General features: G+C 33.8%; 2 protein-coding genes and 2 long non-coding RNA genes across 13 annotated transcripts; 3 read left to right on the top strand and 1 right to left on the bottom strand.

The window, feature by feature from the left end:
• Positions 1–4,529: 4,529 nt before the first annotated feature.
• Positions 4,530–7,119, top strand: LOC111885353 (uncharacterized). Its single transcript, XM_023881613.3, has 8 exons — positions 4,530–5,546; positions 5,643–5,719; positions 5,789–5,957; positions 6,054–6,142; positions 6,206–6,370; positions 6,453–6,530; positions 6,617–6,720; positions 6,796–7,119. Exons 1-8 carry the CDS (start codon positions 4,934–4,936, stop codon positions 6,899–6,901), a joined length of 1,401 nt encoding a protein of 466 aa, XP_023737381.1. The 5' UTR covers positions 4,530–4,933; the 3' UTR covers positions 6,902–7,119.
• Positions 7,120–7,644: 525 nt separating this feature from the next.
• LOC111885410 (uncharacterized) lies at positions 7,645–8,656 on the bottom strand. Its single transcript, XM_023881674.2, has 2 exons — positions 8,099–8,656; positions 7,645–7,653 (listed from the first exon to the last, which is right to left on the bottom strand). Exons 1-2 carry the CDS (start codon positions 8,654–8,656, stop codon positions 7,645–7,647), a joined length of 567 nt encoding a protein of 188 aa, XP_023737442.2.
• Positions 8,657–11,595: 2,939 nt separating this feature from the next.
• Positions 11,596–14,617, top strand: LOC128128542 (uncharacterized). 10 transcript variants are annotated; one of them, XR_008226524.1, is made up of 7 exons: positions 11,598–12,225; positions 12,410–12,628; positions 12,749–13,085; positions 13,230–13,265; positions 13,363–13,407; positions 13,486–13,537; positions 14,261–14,617. It is a non-coding gene; the product is annotated as an uncharacterized LOC128128542 (long non-coding RNA). The 10 variants fall into 10 exon arrangements; XR_008226528.1 differs by having other exon boundaries at positions 11,597–12,225; positions 13,006–13,085; positions 13,363–13,537; XR_008226522.1 differs by having other exon boundaries at positions 13,363–13,537.
• A 4,215-nt stretch (positions 14,618–18,832) lies between these two features.
• LOC111885376 (uncharacterized) lies at positions 18,833–20,307 on the top strand. The gene is made up of 5 exons (XR_008226589.1): positions 18,833–19,243; positions 19,352–19,461; positions 19,682–19,836; positions 19,910–19,978; positions 20,074–20,307. It is a non-coding gene; the product is annotated as an uncharacterized LOC111885376 (long non-coding RNA).
• The last annotated feature ends 3,747 nt before the right edge of the window (positions 20,308–24,054 follow it).

The following is a 24,054-nucleotide window of genomic DNA, read 5'->3' as shown; positions in this document are numbered from 1 at the left end:
TATGATCACTTATCTTAAATGGCGTATCATCATCATCTCAGTTCCGAGAGACTTTGAAAGAGCTACGATTGCTAGTCGGATTTTGAAGTCATATTTGCAAATATAGTTATTAGACTTATCCAAGTGTGAGACTGTTGGATATAGTGTCTAAGTCCATAACTTTATTTGGTATGTACTTGACCCGACCCAGCATGGTCCATTTGGGTTGCATGGCATTGTAATACTTGGATAGACTAAATGAGAGAATAAGGCACTTATGATTATTAATATATTATAAGTTCTAATATATTAATAATAGTGTTATTTAATTAGTATTGATCAAGTATTAATCTAGTATTAATTTGGTGATCAAAGTGAGACTAATTAAATATATAGGGTTGATTATGACAATCATCAATTCTTTTATGGTGGATTAATGATCCATGGTTTATGGGTTATGGATGTAACCATTTGGAGCTCCATGGATAGTCCATGGGAGTTACAAGAAATGAAGAGTCATGACAATTATGGGTCTTCTTAATGAAACCCTAATTGTGACACCACTATAAAAGGGACCCTTTGGCTAGCAAAATCGGTACTAGTGTTACTAGATAAGGCATAACCGATTTTTGAGTGTAAGAAATATTCTCTCAAGTTATTCCAAGTTTTGTGGTGTTGTGTGAAGCATTTGAGGCACAACATTTGGGGTGCTAGGCTCATAAAGTCTTGAAGGAATCCAAGCAACAACAAGGTATGTATTTCTACTAGTTTTTATATTTTATTTATTCCCCATGCCATGCTAGTTAGGAAATAACCTTGAAAAAGAAATTTGCATGTATATAGAGAAAACATAGATTCAAGGTTATTAAGGTTGCATGTACACTTAGGAAGTGTTAGAATGCTCAAAACCCATCAGGTTCATCGTGGATCGATTGACCAAGAGTGCCAATTTCATTTCGATACAAGAGGGTATTTCTGCCGAGAAGCTGGCAGATATCTATATCAGGGATGTTGTGACTGGGCACAGGGTGTCGGTTTCTGTGATTTCCGATAAAGACGTGTGGTTCACTTCCAGATTTTGGAAGAAATTTTATGATGAGTTGGGTACTCGTCTGCACTTCAGCATGACCTTCCACCCGCAGACGGATAGTCAGTGCGAGCGGGCCGTCCAGACATTGGGGGATATGATGCGGGTGTGCGTTCTGGATTTCGGTGGTAGCTGGGATACATACCTTATGTTGGTTAAGTTTTCTTATAACAATAGCTACCACACCAATATCGACCGGCCTCCCTTTGAGATGCTTTATGGGAGAAACTGCAAAACCCCGATATGGTGGGTTAAGGTTGGTCAGCGAGTCATAGGGAGTACCTAGGTGGTACTCAAGACGACAAAGTTGACTCAATAGGTATGGAGTAGACTCTAGACAGCTCAGAGTCGGCAGAAGAGCTACACCGATAGGCGCCGATCGGACCTAGAGTTCCAGGTCGAGGATATGGTTCTCCTGAAGGTGTCACCTTGTAAAGGTGTCATTCGCTTCAAGAATCGGGGAAAGTTGGTCCCCGGGTATATCGGACCCTTCAGGATTATAGCCCGAGTAGGCAAGGTGGTGCACCGACTAGACCTTCCATAGGATCTCAGGTATATCCACAACATTTTTCATGCCTCGCAGCTGCGGAAGTGCTTAGTTGATGATTCTGCGGTGATTCCTTTGGAGGACATTTAGGTGGATGACCACCTGAACTACATAGAGAGGTCAGTAGCAATTCTCGACAGGAAGACGAAGGATCTGAGGAACAAAAGGTTCAAGCTGGTAAAGGTGCAGTGGTAGCACCGTAAGGGATCAAAATGGACGTGGAATCCAGAGGACGAGATGAGGGAGCATCACCCGAAGCCATTTCCAGCAGCAACAACAGACTTCGAGGAAGAAGTCTAATTCAAGTAGGGGAGATTTGTAATGCTTGAGTTTCCAGTTATTTTCTTTTGCTACTTATTCAAATAATAATAATATTATGAATATGGGAAGGGGTCGTACATTGGGCGTACATAGTGTATGCACGACGTACATTGGAGAGGCGCGAATAGGGGGAAGACCCTGCATATGATGGGCATAGGCTGGCCAGATGTAAACCCTAAATTTTAGGGTTTGCACTTTATTTAAATATCTTAAGTCCCTCCCAATCCTTATTCTCTCAGCCTCTAATGTCCCTAAAGTGTTAAACTCGAACCTTAAGCCTCTTGCATACATTTTGAGCTTACCTTGCGCATTTTTGGTGATATTTGGTGATTTTGAAGAAGAAGGAGTTTAAAGAAGGAGTAAGGATGTGAAGAAGGCTTGTAGATCTAGAAGTTTGGCGTCATTTCTGACTTATTTGAGGTATAAAGCTTTAAACTTGACCATTGCATGCTTAGATCTAGTTTTTGGGTGTTTTATGTTATATTTTGGTCCCATAGTTGAGATCCCTTGACTTTTAGAAGTTCTTGTCCATATGAGCTATCCTTTTACACTCTTGGAGGTGTTTGGAGCCATAAAAATCGAACCTTGATGGTTTAGCCTCAACCATGTAGGTGCTAGATAGCAACTACGTGAGCTTATGGACTTAATTTATGTCTTAATCCCCATCCATGCATGCAAAAGCATAAGGTTTATAACGTTATGGTTTAGGACGTCTTTAGGGGTCTGGATCTATGTGTTGGATGTTAGGGCTTAACGGATTAAGTCACAAGGAAGTTCTTAAGATGGTTGGCTAGTACGTTAGGCGTACCCCTTGGTACGCTACGCGTACTGGGTCAATCTTTCGTATCTGATCAAGGCCAGCGTATGTGTCTTGTGTACGCATGCAGTGGATCAAAAGTGGTTTTTGGGCTTTAGGATTTTAGGCCTGGAATTATTGGGCCTCAAGCCCACCTGTGGACTAAGGCCTTTGGGCCTAGGCCTAAGATTTATGGTATTAGGCCTTATTGGGCCTTAAAGCTTAGTTGGTTGGACTTAAACATTTTATTTTGAAAGTTGGGCCTTGGGAGGAAGAGGCCCAATAGGGCAAAGATTAGGGAACCTTTGCCTTATGTTATGAATCAGGGTTTAGACCTTAGGGTCAGGTTTAGATCCAATATCTAATTAGGAAGTTTGTTGTGCTATAGGGAGAGGGGTCCTGAGTCATCCAAGGAGTACGATTTGACATTCACAGTTGAGGTGAGTCTCCATTCGAGAAAGTTACGAGTTGAAGGCACCAAAGTCGTCCCTTTATTTATTGCATAATATGATGGTTGTTTGTGTGATAATTATCATCGTTTATGTATTGTTTGATGATTATGTGATTTATGTGTGTTATTATGTGGTAGGGGTAGGGGCGAAATAGACCCCGTAACCGGTTGAAATAAACCGGAAGGTAGGTCGGACACCTATATATGCCTGATAGGGTAGGTCGAGCACCCAGATATGCTCGGCAGGGTAGATCGAGCACCCAGATATGCTCGACAGGGTAGGTCGGGCGCCCAGGTATGTCTGACAGTATGTTGGTGTTGTATGTGGTATGGTGGGGGAAACTCACTAAGTTTTGTGCTTACTGTCTCAGATTGTGTTTCAGGTACTTCCAGCTCGAAGGGGAAGGGGCTGACTTGATCGCGTCGCATCACACTATGATTTTCCGCAATAGAGATTTTGGGACTTATGCTATGATAATGTTTTTCTACGGATTGTCTTGATTATACACTATAAGTATCTTGTGTTTTTCATGGTTTTGGAATCAATGATGTTTTGTGTTTGTGAATTTGATAAACTTAGAAATCAAAATTTTGAGTCGTACTTTTGGGATGTTACAAGATGTGTGACCACTAAGTGCAACATGTGTGTCACACTAGACGTTAACCCAAGTACTAATGCAGACAAGGTATATGGCTGTAGCATCAAGGGGAAAACTCACTTGATTGACAATACATGGAGTCAAAAATCGAGAAAAGGGACCGACATGATGTTGGTTGTCATTCTAAGCAGAGACAAAGTTGTCATCATCAATTTTGGGATACAATGAAGTCTCTAATCTTATTCTTCTTAATAAGGATATTTCGTCAACCCCAACTGGTACCACTCTTAATTAGGACATCCCGTAAGTTACAATCGATGAGTTTGTAAGAGAATATCCATTTGACCCAAAAAGAATCCTTATTAGTAAGGTTCATCTAGATATAGTAGACCATACACATAATATTCCGGATAGTCAGAATTTTTAAGCCAAACCTGCCTTGGGTCTTAAGGAGACACATGATTTTCCAAAAGATTTTCACTTAAATTTACAATCAAACATAATCAATTCATCGTCTTGACAGGAAAAATTTAAGATAAATAATCACAAATTTAGCTTTAACTTTACAAAATTTCAAAACAAATAAACTGAAGTCCAGAAACCAAAATACGAAATTAAGTTATGAAGTGTATGTTAATAGAAGTATTTATGGGCGATTGCTCTTATTAAATAACTAAAGTTCTAAAATATTAATTAAAAAGTATATTCATTAATGTTTTTATAAGTATTGGTTTAAAAAAAGAAGAATGTCAAAAGATAGGTTGTTCCGTGGCTGTCGCCGTATATGTTCAAGATGCTTTTTCTCTTGCCGTCTCGTCTTTCATACACGGTCTCCTCTGCCCGCTTCACTATTTCAATCTCATTGATCGACCATCCTTTTCAATATCTGTAATTTAATTCCACTTCATAATCTCAAATCGCAACAAAGAACCCTAAACTTCTCCCTTCTCCTAATAATCATCAAACAATTCATCATTATTCAAACCTTTGACTTTTTATTTTTTCCATATATCATCGCAATCATGTCCTTTTCGGTGTAAATTTCTTCAGTATTTCGATCAATTTGAGGAATTTGTAGCTCTAAGATCGTTGAACGTGTGCAGGAAGAAAATATTAAATTTGACGATTAGGGTTTTACTTTTATACACGATTGATGGAAACAGTGGGTGTTGGTGTTGCCACGACGAATTCTGATAGCTATACTGGTAATATTTCAAACTCAGTCTCATCAGATTCTTCATCTCCGACGACTAGGGGCGCCGGTGGTGGCATCAGTTCTTCCCGAAGGTCGACGTCGTCTTCTGCGTTTCCTATAGTCCGCTTCTTACAAGCTCCTGTAACTACTTTATTTGAATATTCGGGTTTTCTACGACCTAGGTCAAGCAACGATAATCATGAATCCGAGAGCTTGATTCCACACCATCATAATCATAGTTCGAGTGATTCCAGTACGGCTTCTAGTAGCGATGGTAGTAATAACGAAGGGGAGGTTTCAATTCGGATAATGGGTGACGGAGAGCAAGAAGAGGGGCATGGTGACGACGGTGGAGAATCCGCTGTCATAGGCGGAGATGGTGGTGGTAGAGAGAGGGAGATGGCCGATTCTAGTGATGTGGATGTCAGGAGTGGAGCTAATGGGAGTAATAATAACAGTGATTCATCAAATCAACAAAGGTATGACTTGCAGCAAGTTTCGAGGTGGATTGAGCAGATTCTTCCGTTCTCCTTACTCTTAATTGTCGTGTTCATTCGTCAACACTTGCAAGGTACTCAAAGCTGAAACTAACCATATACTTTTCTACTTTGATTATCTCTTCTTTTCCAAATACCATTACTGATTATTCATTCATAATTGATTTTAGGTTTCTTTGTAACAATCTATGTAACTGCTTTCATGTACAAGTCAAATGACATTCTTCGAAAGCAAACAGCTTTAAAGGTATGAATACCACCAACACTAAACGATCACAAAACACCCATTAAGCTTAATAATCGATGAATTTTACAGGGGGAGAGAAAACTTTCTGTTCTCATAGGCTATGGTATAATCTTTACGCTTCATGTAATTGGAGTATACTGGTGGTATCAAAACGATGATCTTAGTTCCCCATTGTTAATGGTTCCCCCAAAATCAATCCCACCATTCTGGCATGCCATTTTCATAATAATCGTAAATGGTATGAAATTCATTCCATTATTGCATCTTTAATAAAGATTTTATGATGTGTAAAATGAGTATCTGATGATTCTTGATGAAAATTTATTCCCTTTAGATACAATGGTGCGACAAGCAGCAATGACTTTAAAATTAGTACTCCTTATGTACTATAAAAATGGCAGGGGTCATAATTTTCGTAGACAGGTAACTTAATATACCTTCAATTCAAGTTTTGAAAACTTTCTAATGGCATTTTTGGTATTTTAGGGTCAAATGTTGACTTTGGTCGAATATGCCCTTCTGTTATACCGTGCGTTTTTACCTGCTCCAGTTTGGTACAGATTCTTTTTAAACAAAGAATACGGGAGCTTGTTTTCTTCTTTGATCACAGGGCTATATTTGACTTTTAAGCTTACATCAATAGTGGAGAAGGTATTATTGTCAATAATTATCAATCATCTGTCTTTTAGTGAAAATGGGTATTATTAATGTATTTCCTGTTTTGCCCCTGTAGGTTGGTTCCTTCTATGCTGCAATGAAGGCTTTATCACGAAAAGAAATGCATTATGGATCATATGCAACATCAGAACAGGTGTCACTTTACAAAATCATTCATTTATTAAATTAAAAATAGAAAAGTATGTTTTTTGTTTTGATATTTTTAAGGTTTCTTACTAGGTAAGTGAGGCAGGAGACATGTGTGCTATTTGCCAAGAAAAAATGCAAGCTCCAATATTGCTGTGTTGTAACCATATTTTCTGTGAAGACTGTGTTTCAGAATGGTTAGATATACCTTTTTATATATACATACATACATGCATATATACATAGATGTTGATGAGTTGTGATGTATGTAGGTTTGAAAGAGAGAGGACGTGTCCTTTATGCAGAGCTTTAGTAAGACCAGCTGATATACGATCATTTGGTGATGGGTCAACGAGTCTTTTCTTTCGATTGTTTTAAATGTTGTTCATCAACATACAAAATGATCATGAAATGGGTTTCTTGTTAATTCTTTTTTGGGAATTTTTTTTTTTTCATTTAAAGTTGTACAGATGAGGGTTTTAATGTTATTTACTGAAAAATATATATGTTGTGATGGGATAATATGCAAGGGGATTCTTTAATGCCCTTTTACTTGCATTTTGTTAATATTTTATTTTATTTTGTATCTTGGAATACCTTTTGTTTGTGTTTCGTAAGTACAATAATTTCTTACATATTAAGCATATCATACCACAATGAAGAAAAAAAAAAAAGAGTGGTTGGTTAATGGGTAAAGGTAAAATAATTAGCTATCTATGAATACACAAATAATGGAATGGAAGCATATAATCGAATTAAATTCATTTATTTGTTTGTAACATACATACATTCTTACATCGTCATATTGAGTCCAAACATATTCCTTGCTAATGTCAACTTGTCTACACTAAGACCATCCGTTGTACCCACCACATACCACATATGTGGTGGGTGCGACATCAGCACCACATTCCACTACCATTAACATGGGATACCTACCACTAACACACTACTCCACATCATTATTTTTATTTTTTTAATTCAAAAATACAATAAAATTACTTTTTTTAATTCAAAAATTACAATAAAATTACATTTTTTATAATTAAAAAGCATTCATTTTTTTAAAACTATTTTTTCATTAATTATAAAAATAAAATAACAACTTTAAACTACATTACTTAGTTAATCTAGAAAAAAAAAAAAAAAAAACATTACATTAATAAGAAAACGAACAAACGTACATATAAAAATCATAATCGTCGTTCATGCTATGTTGGTACAAATGTTCCGCGACATCTTCTCGAAGATTGAAACACGTTTCACTGTTATGAGTTTCAACAACTCGCTCTAAAAAAACATTCGTTCCGGGTACGAACTCCTCAATTGGAACGACAACGTCGTTCGGATCATACGTGCAAATCGTTTGACCTTCATCTTCAATAATCATATTATGCATTATAATACATGCTAGGACCATTCGTTTAATTTTTTCTTTATCCCAGAGTTGTGTAGCATATTTCACTACATGCTATGTTTGCTTAAGGACTCCAAATGCTCTCTCGATATCCTTTCTCGCCGATTCCTTTTTTTTGTAAAAAATTTTGCTTTTTCACTTCGAGGAACCGAGTATGCCTTCATCAATGTAGAATAATCCGGGTATATCCCATCACCAAGGTAGTAACCGTATTTGTACGCGTGCCCGTTTACCGTGAACGTCATATCAGGTGCTTTGCCGGTCCAAATATCGTTGAAAAGTGGAGACTGACCAAGAACATTAAGGTCGTTGTTAGACCCCGCTACTCCAAAAAAGGCATACCATATCCACAAATCTTGAGATGCAACAGCTTCTAGGATGATAGTTGGTTCACCAATATCTCCTCGAGTGAACTGACCACGCCATGCAGTTGGACATTTTTCCCAAGCCACATGCGTACAATCTAGACTGCCAAGCATACCAGGAAATCCATGCCTCTCTTCATGAGCCGAATATAATCTCTCAATATCACGTTGAGTAGGTTTACGCAAATATTCTTCGTGAAAAACCTCATAAACACATGCAGAAAACCAATCTACGCATTCAACTGCGGTCCTCTCGGATACTTTCAAGTATTCGTTAGATGCATCAAATGCTATACCGTATCCCAAATACCTAAGAGCAGCCGCACATTTTTGTATACTACTAACACCCATTCTTCCTCTAGCGTCGGGTTTTTGTTTGAAAAAATCATAACGAGATTCTAAAGCATTACTAATACATAAAAATATAGTCTTATTCAGACGGAAACGACGTTCGAACGAGTCGTCATTATAAAGACAATTATCGGCAAAGTAATCACGTACCAATAAGTCGTGTGCGGCTTGGCGATCACGATTGACGACCGCCCTTGTACGCGCTGCATTCGAACTTTCTTCGGCGTGAACGTGTTGCACAACATTGAAAACTCCATATGTATTGTGGGATCCATGTGTATGTGTTTTGTGGTTTTAGAGAATAGAATGGGGTGTAAATTTTGGTATAATAGAAGTGTTATTTATAATTAGTAAATTGTGTTTGAAAAAAAACGGCCAAAATAGCCGTTCAACGGCCAAAAAATCGAACACCAATCAGTTTTCTCGTTTGAATCCGTTGTCGGGAACACGAAGAACCATGACCACGCCCGACCACGGAACGTCGGGGTGGTGTGCACGATCCGTGCTCGTTGCCACATAGACCACGAGTGCCTTCGTGGTATGTATACCACAAGGCCTAAGTCAATCCAACATATCTCAATCTTGTTAATTCATATTTTCATTTTTGTAATAAAAAAAATAATCCCCTACTTTTTGTTTCTACTTATATATAATAATGATATTTGAAATCCATTAATTCACTCTCTTAATCAATTCTCTTGATTTTGATACTTTGTCTTGATCTAATGAGTAAGAAGATGAATATTAACAAAAGATAGGAAGATATTTGATTTCCCATTTGTAATTTGATAGTGGTTCATGGAGCTTTTTCTTGTACATTTAAATGTGTAATCCTTAATAAGCCGTAAGCATCTTCCAAAATCCATAATTGTAGCTGTCAAACTTGTCAAACATGTCAATCTCCACTTTTCCTTCTCTGATCATAACTTTAATATCAATTGTTATCATTAAAATTGGCGCGCACACAAACAAATTAAGATGTGAGGAAATAAAGGAACGCAAATTAGTGTGATTCACACGATTAGGCACACGATTAGGCGATTGTGTTACGTATAGAACTAGGGGATGCACACCCCACACGTTGTTGTGGAAAGTTTATGTATATAACAATGCATTTTTGGTTTGTGAGAACGAAGATGTAAAATAAATATATATGTTTTTACAACCCTACATGCATGAAAACGAATTTATAAAAAAAATTGAAAAAATGTTACCACTAACCAACGAAAACAAAGAAATTCATGGTTTTCGGCCAGAACCCTATTTCGCCCAAATTGTTTTAGAAACCGAAAAAAGAATATGTTTAAAAAAAACGCACATGGTTCCACATGTATTTGGTTGAAAAAACATCAAATAAGTTGTACTTCTTACATCTTTAGGATACAATGGACCAAGAATTATATGGGCAAATATTGATTTACTTTAGCTGACCGTAGAAAAAACTTCTTATTTTTAAGAATTGGAAATATCTTTTTTCCTTTTTTGGTGTGTTCCTCATAGAAAGTTGCAAAAAAGATGTAAAAAGTTGTTCAAAAAATATAAAAGATAAGTTTTAAAAACATAAAATTCAAAGTTGTAGAAAATGAGAAAATTTGTAAAAAATGGTTTGGACGAATTCATAAAAAAAAAAGATGTAAAAAAAAAGTCAAAAGAATGTAAGTTTTAAAATAATAGAAAAAGATAAACTAATATAGAAAAACTTGTGGAAATTTTGTATCCTATAAATTGTTTTTAACCAAATTGTAAACATGATTTAACATTGGGCTAAAATTGTAGAAGTAGTAAACCAAGTTCGTAAAAATAATTAAATGTTAAACGAAACTGTAACAAAAAAAAAAAAGGACTAAAAGTGTAAAAAAAGTTAGAGAACTATAAATGGGTCCGGAACTAGGTGAGTCTAGGGATGGCAAAAAAATCCGAACCCGACGGGGAAACCCGAAACCCGATCATTTCGGGTCGGGTAACGGGTCGTTATTGAGTTTTTTATCGGGTTCGGGGCAGAGAGTGGGTTATCCTCGCCCTGACCCGCCCCGTCCCGATTATATATATATGTTCAAAAAACTTTGCTGTTAATTGTACACGTTCAAATATAAAATACTTATCGAGGACAATTTTTTTAGTTATTAACAATCTGGTGTTAATGATCATTTTTATGTGTTTTGACGTATTAAAAAAAACTTAAATCAAATAATTTTTAATATAACGTCCAGTTTATTTTATTAAAATGATGCATCATGTTTTTAATTTAAAAGAGTTGCTAGAACATGTATATTTTATAAGACATTGGGGTACCCTAAAAGAGAATAAAGATTTCGTTATCAGTTGTTGTAAACCCGATAAGATACCCGGAACCCCACGGGGAAACCCGAAACTCAATGGGGCGCCCCGATAAGATACCCGAAAGTTATCGGGGCGGGTTTGGGAATCCATGCCCCGCCCCGTTGCCATTCCTAGGTGAGTCTAGTTGGGTGGGTTCGACCGGGTTGATGGGTTCGAATAAACCCGGTTTTTTTTACCCGCGTCTAAAAAAAGAAAATGTAATCTTGCAACTTGCAAGGGATCAAAGTATCAAACCATTGTCCCCTTGTCTTAGGGGTGATGTTCTTAACTAATTCCATTTTAAAATTAGCACAAAAAATGATATAAACAAATGTCGGAAATACTTTGCAAATTGTAAGAGTTATATAATGTGATTCACATGATTAGAGTGATAGTGTTATGGAATTATGTCTACAACGGAACTAGAGTGAGATTCCATTCTATTATTATATATATATATATATATATATATATATATATATATATATATATATATTAAATTTATTGTATCTTAACTACAGTAAAATTCATTCATATGCTTTTCTCATGTTTCCCCCTTTTATTTATTTCTTCTGTTTAATTAGTCCTTCTAATAGTAAGTTGTTTACTTTACTAACATCAGTGTTGCGTCTCCTGCATGTACCGGCTGTGCCCTCCCATGGCTTATTTTTTATATTTTTTTGTTTCCTTCGTAATCGTTTATAGATGCAACGTGTTTGTCACCGCCTCTATCGGCCAATATCTATCTTCCATTTGTTCCTCCACCTCTTCACCGCTTCTTTGTATGGATTTTTCATCTCTTTTGTCATGTGGTTACTGCAGACGCTCTCCACTCATGGACCTCAGTTCTTCTTCACCGACTTTAGACGTCTGAAAATGCACACGGTATTGCCTTCGGTTTCTTTCTTCCTATCATATGTCGTCTCTATGACTTCTCTCATGCGGATTGTAGATGGACTAGGTCCGAAATTTCCTTCATTTGTTATTTTCGTTTCTCAATTTGGTCACCACTCACTCGATGCTTTGTCGGTGACGATTGTTGAAGGAATGATTGGGGGTCAGCTAGGTCGACGACTTTGGAAGTGTCGGATGATTCTTTCAGAGCATAAGAAGGATTTCAAAGCTAGAAGGTGCATTTCATACGATAAACTTGATTACAACCCTAATTTCGCCTCTTCCTTATTCAATTCTCATATACGAGCAATGAAAATCATCGTTGGGTTAAGCAGAAGATAAAGGATCGAGCGAAGGTATGATTTCGACCTCGATTTTTTTTGTTTTTGTTGATTTTTTACACAATTTTTCCAAGTTTACAATTGGGAATTTGTTGTTTCTTTTGAAAGTTGCTCAAACTAAAGAGAAAACGAATGAGACTTTGCCAAAACAAGTTGTTAACATCGCTTACCGACTGGCTTTGATTTCTATATGTTTCAGTTACTTTCAGTCGGCAAGAGCAGATGTCGGACTTATATTGAATCTATAGTTTGAATTGGTTGGCAGTTGAAACCGAAGAGGGTTTCAGTTTCACCACCACCGCCCACCACCCTATACGATGCAACACCCTGCAATAGTAATAAATTAAAAACCATGATTACACTATACTTAAAGGATCAAACAAAACTCAGAGGTACATAGAAGGAAAATAGACAACACGTAAGTCTCTCTCGCACTACCGCCATCAAAATCTCTTGCTCTCTCCATCATCTCCGACAATATATATATATATATATATATATATATATATATATATATATATATGTATGTATCCCCTAGGAAGGATTAAATGGTAGATAAACAGAAGCTTTGGCATGAAGAAGACAACCATGAAGCTTTGGCAGAAGCTTTGTTGAAATGGGTCACCAGAAATGACAGTTGGTTTGGTAGAAATCACATGTTATTGCTAATTTCAGATTGTGCAGTGTTTCTGGCTATTTGATTTCACTTATTCTCTTCATTCTATATTCATATATACATTTGTTATCTGTGATGAGGTTTTTGATTAGTTTTGAATATCATTATGATTTGGGCAGTGCAGTAGGAAGACTAAATTGGTGGAGATTCATGCGACACATCCTAGATTTCATGTTATATTTAACTTCCTTTATAACAGGTAAGAGTGGTCGCTCCTTTTTGATGATTTTCGATTACCAAAAGTTATAATAGCTTATACCATTTTAGGTTCATTTTTTAAAATAAGTTTTAGAGATCAAGTTTGAAATTTATGACTGGTTGTGTGTTTTGTGTTTATGAGCAGAAATGGAGTAGTTCATTCCATATTAACAAACAAAAGGTTTTCCACATTCCACATTTGTAATCCAATACAATACAAAATTTGATAACTTTCACTAACTTAATGGATCGATAAAGATTTTTCAATATAATGACAGGTAAATGTTTCGAAGTAGCACGTTGTAGTCGGACACAATTTAACAGTAAGATGATATAGGAAAAATGTACATGAAAGTATATTGCTATTTTCTGGACAACTTATCACTTGAAAGTTTCTACAGGTCTTAACAAAGTTATCCTGCATAGAAGGATGGAAGTGGCATTCTTTACGAGGTGTGTTTGATTGAAATTTTGGATCTTTCCTAATTTACCCCTATGTTTTATATCATACTGCTTCTATTACAGAAAAATAAAATCCGTTTAATACACTAATTTTTTATCCTTTCCTAAGTTACCCCTGTCTTTAGTATCCTACTGCTTACATTTGGTTCACTGTGTGATAATTTATTTATTTTTTGTATTGGAATTTACTGTTGTGATTCTCTTGAAAAAGTTTACTATTTGAAGGATTGGCCATCCTGTTATTGGTATTTCAACAATCCTACTGATTTCTTTTTTCGTAATTTTTTAATCATTTACTACAGATTAAACTTTCCATATATACCCCTCTCATAAAATAAGCTGCAGGATACTCTCATGCCATGGATTTATGCTTTTTAAACATTTCCTACTTTACTATTGTCTCTAATTTAAATATGAAATTATTACTGCTAAGCCTATTGAAGAAAATTTTAAAACAGTTAACGCAAATAGCAATGTAGAGATAACAACCATTATGTTTAATAAATATATATATATATTTTTTTTCATTTCTAGCTTTAGCTTTAATAAATTAAAAAAATTCTGATTTGTGTTTTAATGTCTTAGAAGAAGGCATAGCCTATTGTTAACAAAAACATGCATAGTCATAGGCTTTACTCTATTCAGTTGATGACTGATTACAACACGAAATATGCTTTTTTTACAGTTTTTTTTGATAGATTGTTATTGTTTCAGTTCTTTGAGCATGGAATGCATGGACAAAGGAGAGAATTGACTGGAAAGCTATTGGGACATATTTTGACACTTACTCCTCAAATGTATGGCTGTTAAGTTATTTAAAAGGTAAAGTTTGGTATGTGGGAATCACATAAGGGATGGAATAGGACATTCCGTTTCCATTACAGAATTTTGGTTATTTTTTGTTTAGTAGTTGCTTCTTAATTTCCGTGACTCGGACCTGGTGTCCCCCTATTCTTCACATGATTTTTTCCCTTAATTGTAGTATGTTTGTATAGTAATATGCCAACTATCTGTAGTTTTATTTTATTTATATATATGATGTCGTTCAAAAAATAATTGATATTATCTTTATTTGTAATTGTGTATATATATTAAAGTTTAAACACAACAAATTTCCAGTCTTAAAATCAGTTTTTTTTTTTTTTTTTTTTTTTTCTGCATTTTTTGCTGACCATTTTTAATTTGGGTAGTTTATTGCATTTTCTCGATTTTTTATGGACACGCGTTCATCAAAAGGAAACAACATTGAAAGCTTCTGGTCCCGCCGTAGCGGGGGTAACCTTTCTAGTTGGTTATTATTAGAATCCACCACTCAGCCATATACATACATTATGGGAACGAATACTTTTAGTATATTGATAACTTATACTTTTTACATGTTTTTTTCATTTATATCAGTTGGATGGTAGGGATCAACACACAACATGATCATTTTTTATTCATACTATCAATGAACTTTCCCACAACCACTTATATATATATATATATATATATATATATATATATATATATATATATATATATATATATATATATATATATATATATATATATATATATATATATATATAGGGTTGAGTTCATGTGAGACAATGATATTTTGTGAGACGTGGGGACAAAATCAGAACCACTAATCTATAATAATCTATGGGTAGAATTAACTCAAATTAAAACAATAGAGGCGGTGTCAATTTTGCAATTTGATCAAACTTCAGGATTAGAGGAAGGACACGGAGGGGTATTTTTGACAATATACCTTTTATCCGTCAAAATAATCCACCGTCATTCAATATATCTTCATGTTACATCTTGCTTCCTCCAAAAAACCCTCTTCATAGAAGAACTCAAATTTAATCTCGATTCAGATTTGTGTATTCAAAACCCTAGAAACTGATTCATAAATCTTTCATCTCTTTCTAAATTCAACAATTTGTTTTTGATTTTAATATGGTTTGTACTTCACCATGATAAACACATTGAAACAATCAGGGAAATGCCTCATTCTACATAAGCATATTAAGATTATACACTACTTCACTTCGCAAAACAGGTATTAATTCAAACCTGTGGAGTTCAGATTGTGTAATTAACGTGCTGAATAATTCTTGCTCTACATATTCTAATTTGGAAAACCCTAGTCGGTCAAATCAAAACCCTAGATCGTATCCACATTTTTAGCCATTCTCCAAATCAACTCAATGTTTCTCAAAAAGAGTTAATTTCGCTAAGTTTGTGTCTTCTCCTTCACTGTTTTAATTTATTTTGAGGATTAAATCATATATATGTTATTTTTATTCATCGATCAAATGAGTTATGTTTTTTTATGTGGGAATCTATCTTTTGTTTGATTATTTCATGTTAAAATAGAATACATAGGCTTTAATCATCGAAAATGGCTACATCAACACGTGATTCAAAATCTACACCATAAGATCATCTTGAGGACATTATTACCAAACCATGTCAAGATATTACAGGTATTTCAGCTATAACTTCATATCAAATTTATGTTTTTGTTAAAACCTAATTGTTTTGTGTTTTGGGGACTTGAACTTTCTTGTTTTTCTAAAACCAAATCTGTTATTTTGTTTGATTAATTACATGATTTGGCAAAACATTTAGTAAAATAGTTTTTGATAACTTGATATTCTAGGTATTCTGATTTTATAAGTCAAATGTTAATTTCTAATTTAGTTTCAGATGTTACTTTGTTGGAATAATTATATGATATTGTAAAAAAGAATTTAGTAAATTATTCACCAAATCTGTAGAGATATTCTTGGAATTTGAATTATAATTTGATTCAATATCTTAGTTTGTTTGGTTTATCTTATTAGTTTCATACTTCTAGTGTCAATTAGGTGTTTGGTAAATTTAGTGATCGCCCGCTAGGTGTTCGACATAATGCACTCTGTATTGATTTCATATTTTCTGCAATAAAATTGTTATTGAAAATGATAGAATATTATGCAAACATAACTTGCTTCATATATTGATTTTATATGTTATTTTGTTTGAGTAATTGGATTATCTAGTAAATATTTAGTGAAATGTTGTTTGATAATTTGATATTATAAGTATTCTAGTTTGATAAGTAATATGGTACTTCTTATTTGATTCAGATGTTACTTTGTTTGATAAGTTAGATGATCCAGTAAAAATATTAGTAAAATAGTCTTTGGTAACTTAATATTCTAGGTATTATGATTTGTAAAGTTATGTGTTACTTCATAAATTTGATTTAAGATGTTATTTTATCAATTAACCAGATGTTACTGTTTACTCTGATAAGTCAAAACTAAAATACATTTTGAGAATTTGTTATTCTATCCTGACATAATTGAATTCATCTATTTATGTTTTAGTTTGATAATATTAGATTCAGATTTAGATTCTAAATAATGTAGATTCTAAATCATCTCTTGTAATAGGCTTTAGGAAGTTGTTAAACAATTTATTCTAATTTAGGAATTACTTTTCTGAAATTTATATTGTAGCTATGGTTAGTGTTTAATGCAGATTCACTATAGCTTGGGCTAGAAATGAACTTCTTTATTGTAGTTTCGGTTAAATACTTTTGAAATTATTTACTGTAGCTAGGATTAGTGTTTGATACACATTGAAATCTAATGAAATTTATTTTGATGTGTTCTTAATGCGATTCCGATGTGTGCTTAATGCGACAGATGGAAATTTATTCTAGAACAGCAAGTGGAAATGTGAAATAATGACTTGGGTAAAGAAGGTTTTCTGCAAAATAAGAAGCATACAAAATAGTTATGCTTTGACCAATCAGATTCCAATTCCATAAGAAAGTAAATGACGAAGCAAAGGAATAGGGAAGGGTTGATAAGGATGGTCACTAAAAATGATGAAGGAATGGATCGATGCAAGAAACATACTGGAAGGACATGAATAATTTTTTTAGAATATTTGAAAGTCTTAGATTATGAATGACATGGTAGCGTTTTATTCGTTTAAATATTGGTTATCTTTTTTTAGTTTTGAACAATAGTTATGGTTGTTTCAATGGCCAGTGAATGTTTCACAAAGTAATAGTCCTGGTTAAAAAAATAGTTATGCTTTGACCAATCTGAAATATCATACTTTTTATGATCAAATATTCATTTTTTGTTATAGTTCATGTACAATATTCTAATAGAGTAATGTTATAGGTTTTCTATACATTTATAATATTATATTAGAACAATGTTAAATGTTGATTTTACATTACAATAATATTTTAAAATTTATAGATATATGTAATGTTAATAAAACTTACTTACTGTGTATATGAGGAATATTCTAATAGAATAATTTTATAGGTTGTATTTTCATGTATAATAATTTTATTTAAATAATGTTCTATGTTTTAGAATATTAGAATATTACATATATTATATTTTTATGAACACTGAAATATTATAATATTTTACTAGAGAAAAGTGGTCACATGGTCTTACTGTCTCAAAAAAATTGACATTTCGAACATTCTATTAGAATAGTGTTAAATTTTGTTGGTTTTTATAGATTTATATGTAATGACCTTTTTACAAAAAAAAAATGATATTATAATTTATAGATATATGTAATGTTAATAAGACTTAATTATTATGTATATGTAGAATATTCTGATAGAATAATTTTATAGGTTGTATGTTCATGTATAATAATTTTTTTGGAATATTGTTCATGTATAATAATTCTTTTGGAGTTTGAAAAATGTGATCAAGCAAAACATCTTGGAGCAAAAAGGGAAGAAATGGAATGACGACTATTGAATTGATAAAATATTTAGAAGTGTTTAATGGTTAATAAATATAGATTATCCTTTTTTTGTTGAATTGCAACTATGTTTTCTATATTTTGAACAACATGAACAGTTGAATCTTTGCTAAACAGTAGTTATGATTTAAAGGTTTAAAGATTGGTGAATGTTTAATAAAATTATCACTACAAGAAAATAGCCCTTTAATGACGCACAAACAATGACACTCGCTGATAGACGATGCGCATTTTTAAGTGCCCTAAAAGATAATGTCAGTTTTGCAAAATTTGAAGGATAGAGGGCACACATTTGTGTGCGCCCTAAAATTAGTGTCAGAAAAGAAAAAAAAAGAAATGCGAAGGACGCCTTTCATAAAATTTGCGTCATGTAAATGTGTCGCTTTATAATTTTTAAGTGAAACACGCGTTTTAGGCGGGAAATAAAATCGACGAAAATTACCCCCGCCTATTGAATCCTAAAAATTAATCCCTCGCATCTTCTACTTAGCAAGAAAAAGCCCTAGGTCCTTCATCTTCATCTTCAGTATCATCAAACATCTACTCGATCTCCTTCTTATAAGTATCATCAAACATCTCGTTCACCGCCTCCGCCCTATCTGTAACAAATCTCTCTCTATCTCTCTCTCTCTTCCGTTTAACCACAACAAATGGTTTTTCGAACACAAGTCAGGGAAAACCTAGGTCGATTCAAAGTCATCTTATAAAATCAACATTCCCTTAATTTCAATTTGATGCAGGTAATACATGACCAACTACAAGTCTCTCTCTCTTTATCTATCTATCTCTCTCTCTCTACCCCTTACTGTTCGACAACAACCTAGGCACCCACCACCCCTCGTCTTCTCTCTGGTTCACCACCACCACCAATAAAGCCCCATTATACCACAAGATTAAAGAACAAAACATTGGGTTTGTGTTTTTGAATCCCAGATCCATGAAACATAGTCCTATATGTTGCTCCGTTTTGCTGCATCCTGTGTAATCCAATAAACTGTGTAATCCGTTTTGCTGCATCAGGTCTTAAGCTAAAAACTTGTACTTGGAGTACTTGGAGTCCTGCTCAGTATGAAGATCTCCTTAAAGGAGGTGAACAGGTTACCTCTGTTCTTGAAGAGATGGCTAACCTTGTAAGACATGCTTTAACTCCAACTTCAAATTCCTTACTTTATTGAATTTCTCTCGTTGTGGCATTTCATCAGTCATTTGGTGGGCACATGAAAAAAATATACTTATACTTCGATTTTACCCAAATCGTCAAGCATTTGACTTCGTAGAATTGATTTGGAGACCATTTCATTTCATAACCATCGTAATTGCAATTCAACCCAATGTGTATTTATACAACAGTTGGAAGATGACCAAATGGATGAAGAATTTGAGGAGTTAGGGTGCTGTTGGCTGCACAAGGCGTGATTGGAAAACGAGTTGATCAGATGGAATCAGGCTTCATGATGACATTAGATTATATGATCAATCTTGCAGAAAAGGACCAAGACGATAAGGTATTTATTCACATCAAATCAAAGCAATCAACCTTCTTCTCTACCCAAATAACGATCGTCTACATAATTTCAGCGCAAGTCTCTGTTGGAGGTAATCAAGGAAACAATATTATCCCATCTTACCAAAAAAGGCCCCCCGCATGTAAGCAAATTTACATCTTTTACCAGTTTACACTCACTGATTTCTACTACTTATCTCATAAAATTATAACTTTCTTGTTTTCTTTTTCTTTTTAGGTTTAAGTTGTTGGGTTGCTAAGCAGAACCCCTCGGAAGAAAGCAGACATGATCACATATGCATTGTATCTTTATTTATATCTTTTTTTTCCCATAACCAAATTATACTTTTTCTTGTATATCCAGGGAGAAAATCTAGTTATGGCAGTTGATGATGATGGCTGCTTTATAGAAAAAGTTACCGATTTCATTGGTCGATATGTCAAAGAGGCAGATAAAGATATCATTAAAGCAGTGAAGGCAAGAATAGTTGAATGTTATATAATTATCAACAGGGGCATTTATGTAAAATGATTATTCCTTACCTTTTGTTATGGATGTCTGCAGGATAAGGGCAGACTGGTCAAATCTGGAAGCTTTACACATTCATATCATTTTTGTTGGAGATCTGATACCCCTCTCATCTACAAAGCAGTTCCCAGCTGGTACATCTTTTTACTTGTCTTTTCTGCAAAAGACATGAATGCCCTTCTCATCTTTATTATCTTTAGTGGGATAACGTGGTATCATGATTAGTTTATTCATGTTTCTTGGTCAAGGTTTGTTGCAGTGGAGAAGTTGAAAGATCAATTACTTGAAAACAATGAGAAAACAAAATGGGTTCCTGCTTTTGTTAAGGTAGGTCATTTATAGTGTTAGGTATGATTTAGTCAACAAAGGAATGGAATGACTCATTCCATTACCATTTCCATGTCCACTCCGTTCATTTACAATTCCATTCCATCTAGGAAAAACAGTCTCACAATTGGCTGGAAAATGCAAGAGATTGGGCCATTAGTAGAAGTAGATTTTTGGGCACTCCTCTTCCAATTTCGATCAGTGAAGATGGTGTAGATATTGAAGTTATTGGTTCAGTTGAAGAACTTGAAAGACTTTCAGGGGTGAAAGTAAGTATAAATCCAACATGTAATTACAATGTACTTTAATGGTTGTTTTAAAATATATAATATTCTTTCTTAACACAGGTTACTGATTTACATCGCCACAAAATTGATCACATCACAATTCCTAGCCCACGTGGTGAAAAGTTTGGTGTGCTTCATCGTGTAGAAGATGTAAGAAAATCATATTTCATTCTCACAATAAAGAGCAATATCATTTTCTTGATTGATGAATTAATATTATTTGTTGCATGATTTCGAGTATTTGATTGTTGGTTTGAAAGTGGGTCAATGCCATATGCATATATTCACTACCCTTTTGAAAATCAGGAATTCTTTCAAAAGAATTTCCCTGGACATTTTGTTGCAGAGGGCTTAGATCAAACTCGTGGATGGTTTTTTCTCTTCTCTTTCATCTAGTTTCATTGTGATATAAATTCACAATATGAGCAAAAGAATTTCCCTGGACATTTTGATCATTATTTTATTTAAATAGGGTTTAGGAAGTCTTTAATAATTGATGATGTATTATTGTTTAATGGACTTGACCCATGCTCAGGAGTCATGCCTTGCAAGTGAAATAATAATATAATGTTGGGGTTTTTTGTTATCATAATGAAACTAATCATATTTTACTTACTATTATGAAGGTTGGGCTACTAACCAATCGGTATATAAGGGCATAATTGTAATTTTCTATATTTTGTAAATGTATGTGTCTGATATGCAATAATACTTTGTTTCTTTTTTCTTCACATTAACAGTTGAGGCAAAAAAGCACTTGCGGATTTACTATAGATGCAATCAGTTCATGTAAGTTAAAATTCTAAATTTACTGTAGAGTTATTAGATAATTATTATTATCTAGTTAGTTAGGAATTGTTTCCTGATGCTTCACTTCCCCCTGTTGTAGATGGTCTTCTATGGTTCATAAATGAACTAGGCATACAAGTGATGGATTGGAAAAACATTGTTACCTGTTGTAGATGGTCTTCTTATGGTTTATTTATTTATGATATAATGGGGATGATCATGATAGGAGCGGGGTCTTCTTGGACATCTGGAGTGAGACGAAGCAGCGTAATTAAAAGGAGGCCTTTGGAATATTGGAAAGGAGAAACTCTTATATGCTCGAGTCCATAACAGTAAGGGCACATTGCACTTCGTTTTTAACATATCTTATTTCTTATCACTTGACATAAAAAATTGAAGTGTATATATATATATATATATATATATATATATATATATATATATATATATATATATATATATATTAGTAATTATGGAACGAGGTCGCTATTTTATGTGAAAAAAATGTGGATGGGTTGGTTGCAGGCCTGCCTTACTACTTGTTGGCTTTGTAACCAGCAAGCAATCATGGATTAGGGTTTCGTGAATAGAAACTGGGAAAAATAGGCATGCAAAAATGTTGGTTTTGATGGTATGCACTCACATTCCACTTTTAATTTCTTGCTTTTCACAATGATTATATATATATATATATATATATATATATATATATATATATATATATATTATAGTTTACAAACTGTAGAATGTGTTCAGTAGTGAATCTCATAGGGACAAAATGGTAAATCTGCAGGTGGTTCAATCAATGTCATTTAGTAATATTTGGAATTACAGCCTCTGTAAGTTTGACTAAAACCTTCTGATTTTGTTTACTTTTTAACTTTGTTTTTGGTTTCGTTTAGTAATAAAGTATCAAATATCAACAATTATGTGGTAGTAATCATTCTGAGGGGGTGTTTGCAAGGCTGCTTCTTTCAATGTCATTAACAACAGTAGTAAGTAAAATCTTACTATTATGAAAATCTTTTGCTTAAACCTACCTTATTGACCTATAGCTGATTAAACATTAATATAATTATATAGGTTTTGAATTTTTTTGATGGAAAAGATTTGTTTTAATACTCTTCATAGAAAGTATGTTGGTAATTTAGGAAATTTGGCTAATAATTTAGTTAATTATATAAAAAATGTTGAAATGTTACATTTGTCTACTATTGGAATGATTATTTGATGTATTACATCTGTCTGCTATTGGAATGATTATTTGTATGCCATTAACTTTTGTGAAATGTATTGTATTTTTTGTATTATGAGACATGAAACGCAAATTTAATTTGAAAATCAGTAAATCTATAAATAATTCTGTTTAAAAAAATTTAAAATTACGACACGCAAAAATGTGTGCAGTTTTCATTTATGACATGACCTTTCTTGACAAGGGCTTTCTTGATACGCATTGCGTGTCATTAACACGCGTGTCGTAAGGTTACGACACGCGAGTGTGTGTCGTCTTCCTTTATGACAGGGCCTTCCTTGACACGCATTGCGTGTCATAAACGCGCGTCATAATTGCGCGTCGTAAATGAGTGTCGTAAATGCGCGTCGTCTCTCTTTATGACAGGGCCTTCCTTGACGCGCATTTGCGCGTCGTCTGAGCCTTTTACAACGCGCAATGAGCGTCGTAAAAGGCTGTTTTTCTAGTAGTGTATATTATGGTTCAAGAACGGTTATGCTATAAATAATAATACATGAAATTTGTAGTTGATGTCGTATAATGTTGGTAATATCTTTCACATACTAGATAAGCTTAAAATTAAAGTCTGTATGTACAATATTATAGTAAAATAATATTATATGTGTGTCATTATAAAAAGGAGATGTATGTTATTCTAATAGAATAATGTTATGTGTTATTTGCTATCAAAAATTATAGGCTAACTGCAAATATATATAAAATTAGAATATTCTAAAAGAATAAAATATGTTGTATGTACATATAGAATATTTTTACAAAATAATGTTATAGTTTGATCGGTAACAATGCACCAAAAACCATAAAAAATATTACATGTTTGTGACATATAAAATCTATTACATATTTATTAATCTTGACTCTTCTAGTTGAAAACTTATAGCTTGAAATATTCAAGTTCCTTTCAAGTTGAGCTTCATCAGTTTACAACTATCTGCAACCATAAATAAAATAATTGTTAGAATCAAGTATGGATACAATCAAAGATCTGAAAATGAAGTCTATGAGTGATTATACATCATAATAATGTATTAT

The sequence above is a fragment of the Lactuca sativa genome, chromosome 9, assembly GCF_002870075.4.
Source record: "Lactuca sativa cultivar Salinas chromosome 9, Lsat_Salinas_v11, whole genome shotgun sequence".
In the NCBI taxonomy this organism is placed as follows: domain Eukaryota; kingdom Viridiplantae; phylum Streptophyta; class Magnoliopsida; order Asterales; family Asteraceae; genus Lactuca; species Lactuca sativa.
Note: the sequence above shows the minus strand (reverse complement) of the source record. Positions and strands in the feature narration are given on the sequence as shown.

Coding starts and splice junctions, on each gene's coding strand:
- LOC111885353 (XM_023881613.3), top strand. CDS start 4,934: ATGGAAACAGTGGGTGTTGGTGTTGCCACGACGAATTCTGATAGCTAT. Junction 5,958..6,053: donor TTTCATAATAATCGTAAATG/GTATGAAATTCA, acceptor TATTCCCTTTAG/ATACAATGGTGCGACAAGCA. Junction 6,143..6,205: donor GTCATAATTTTCGTAGACAG/GTAACTTAATAT, acceptor TTGGTATTTTAG/GGTCAAATGTTGACTTTGGT.
- LOC111885410 (XM_023881674.2), bottom strand. CDS start 8,656: ATGGGTGTTAGTAGTATACAAAAATGTGCGGCTGCTCTTAGGTATTTG.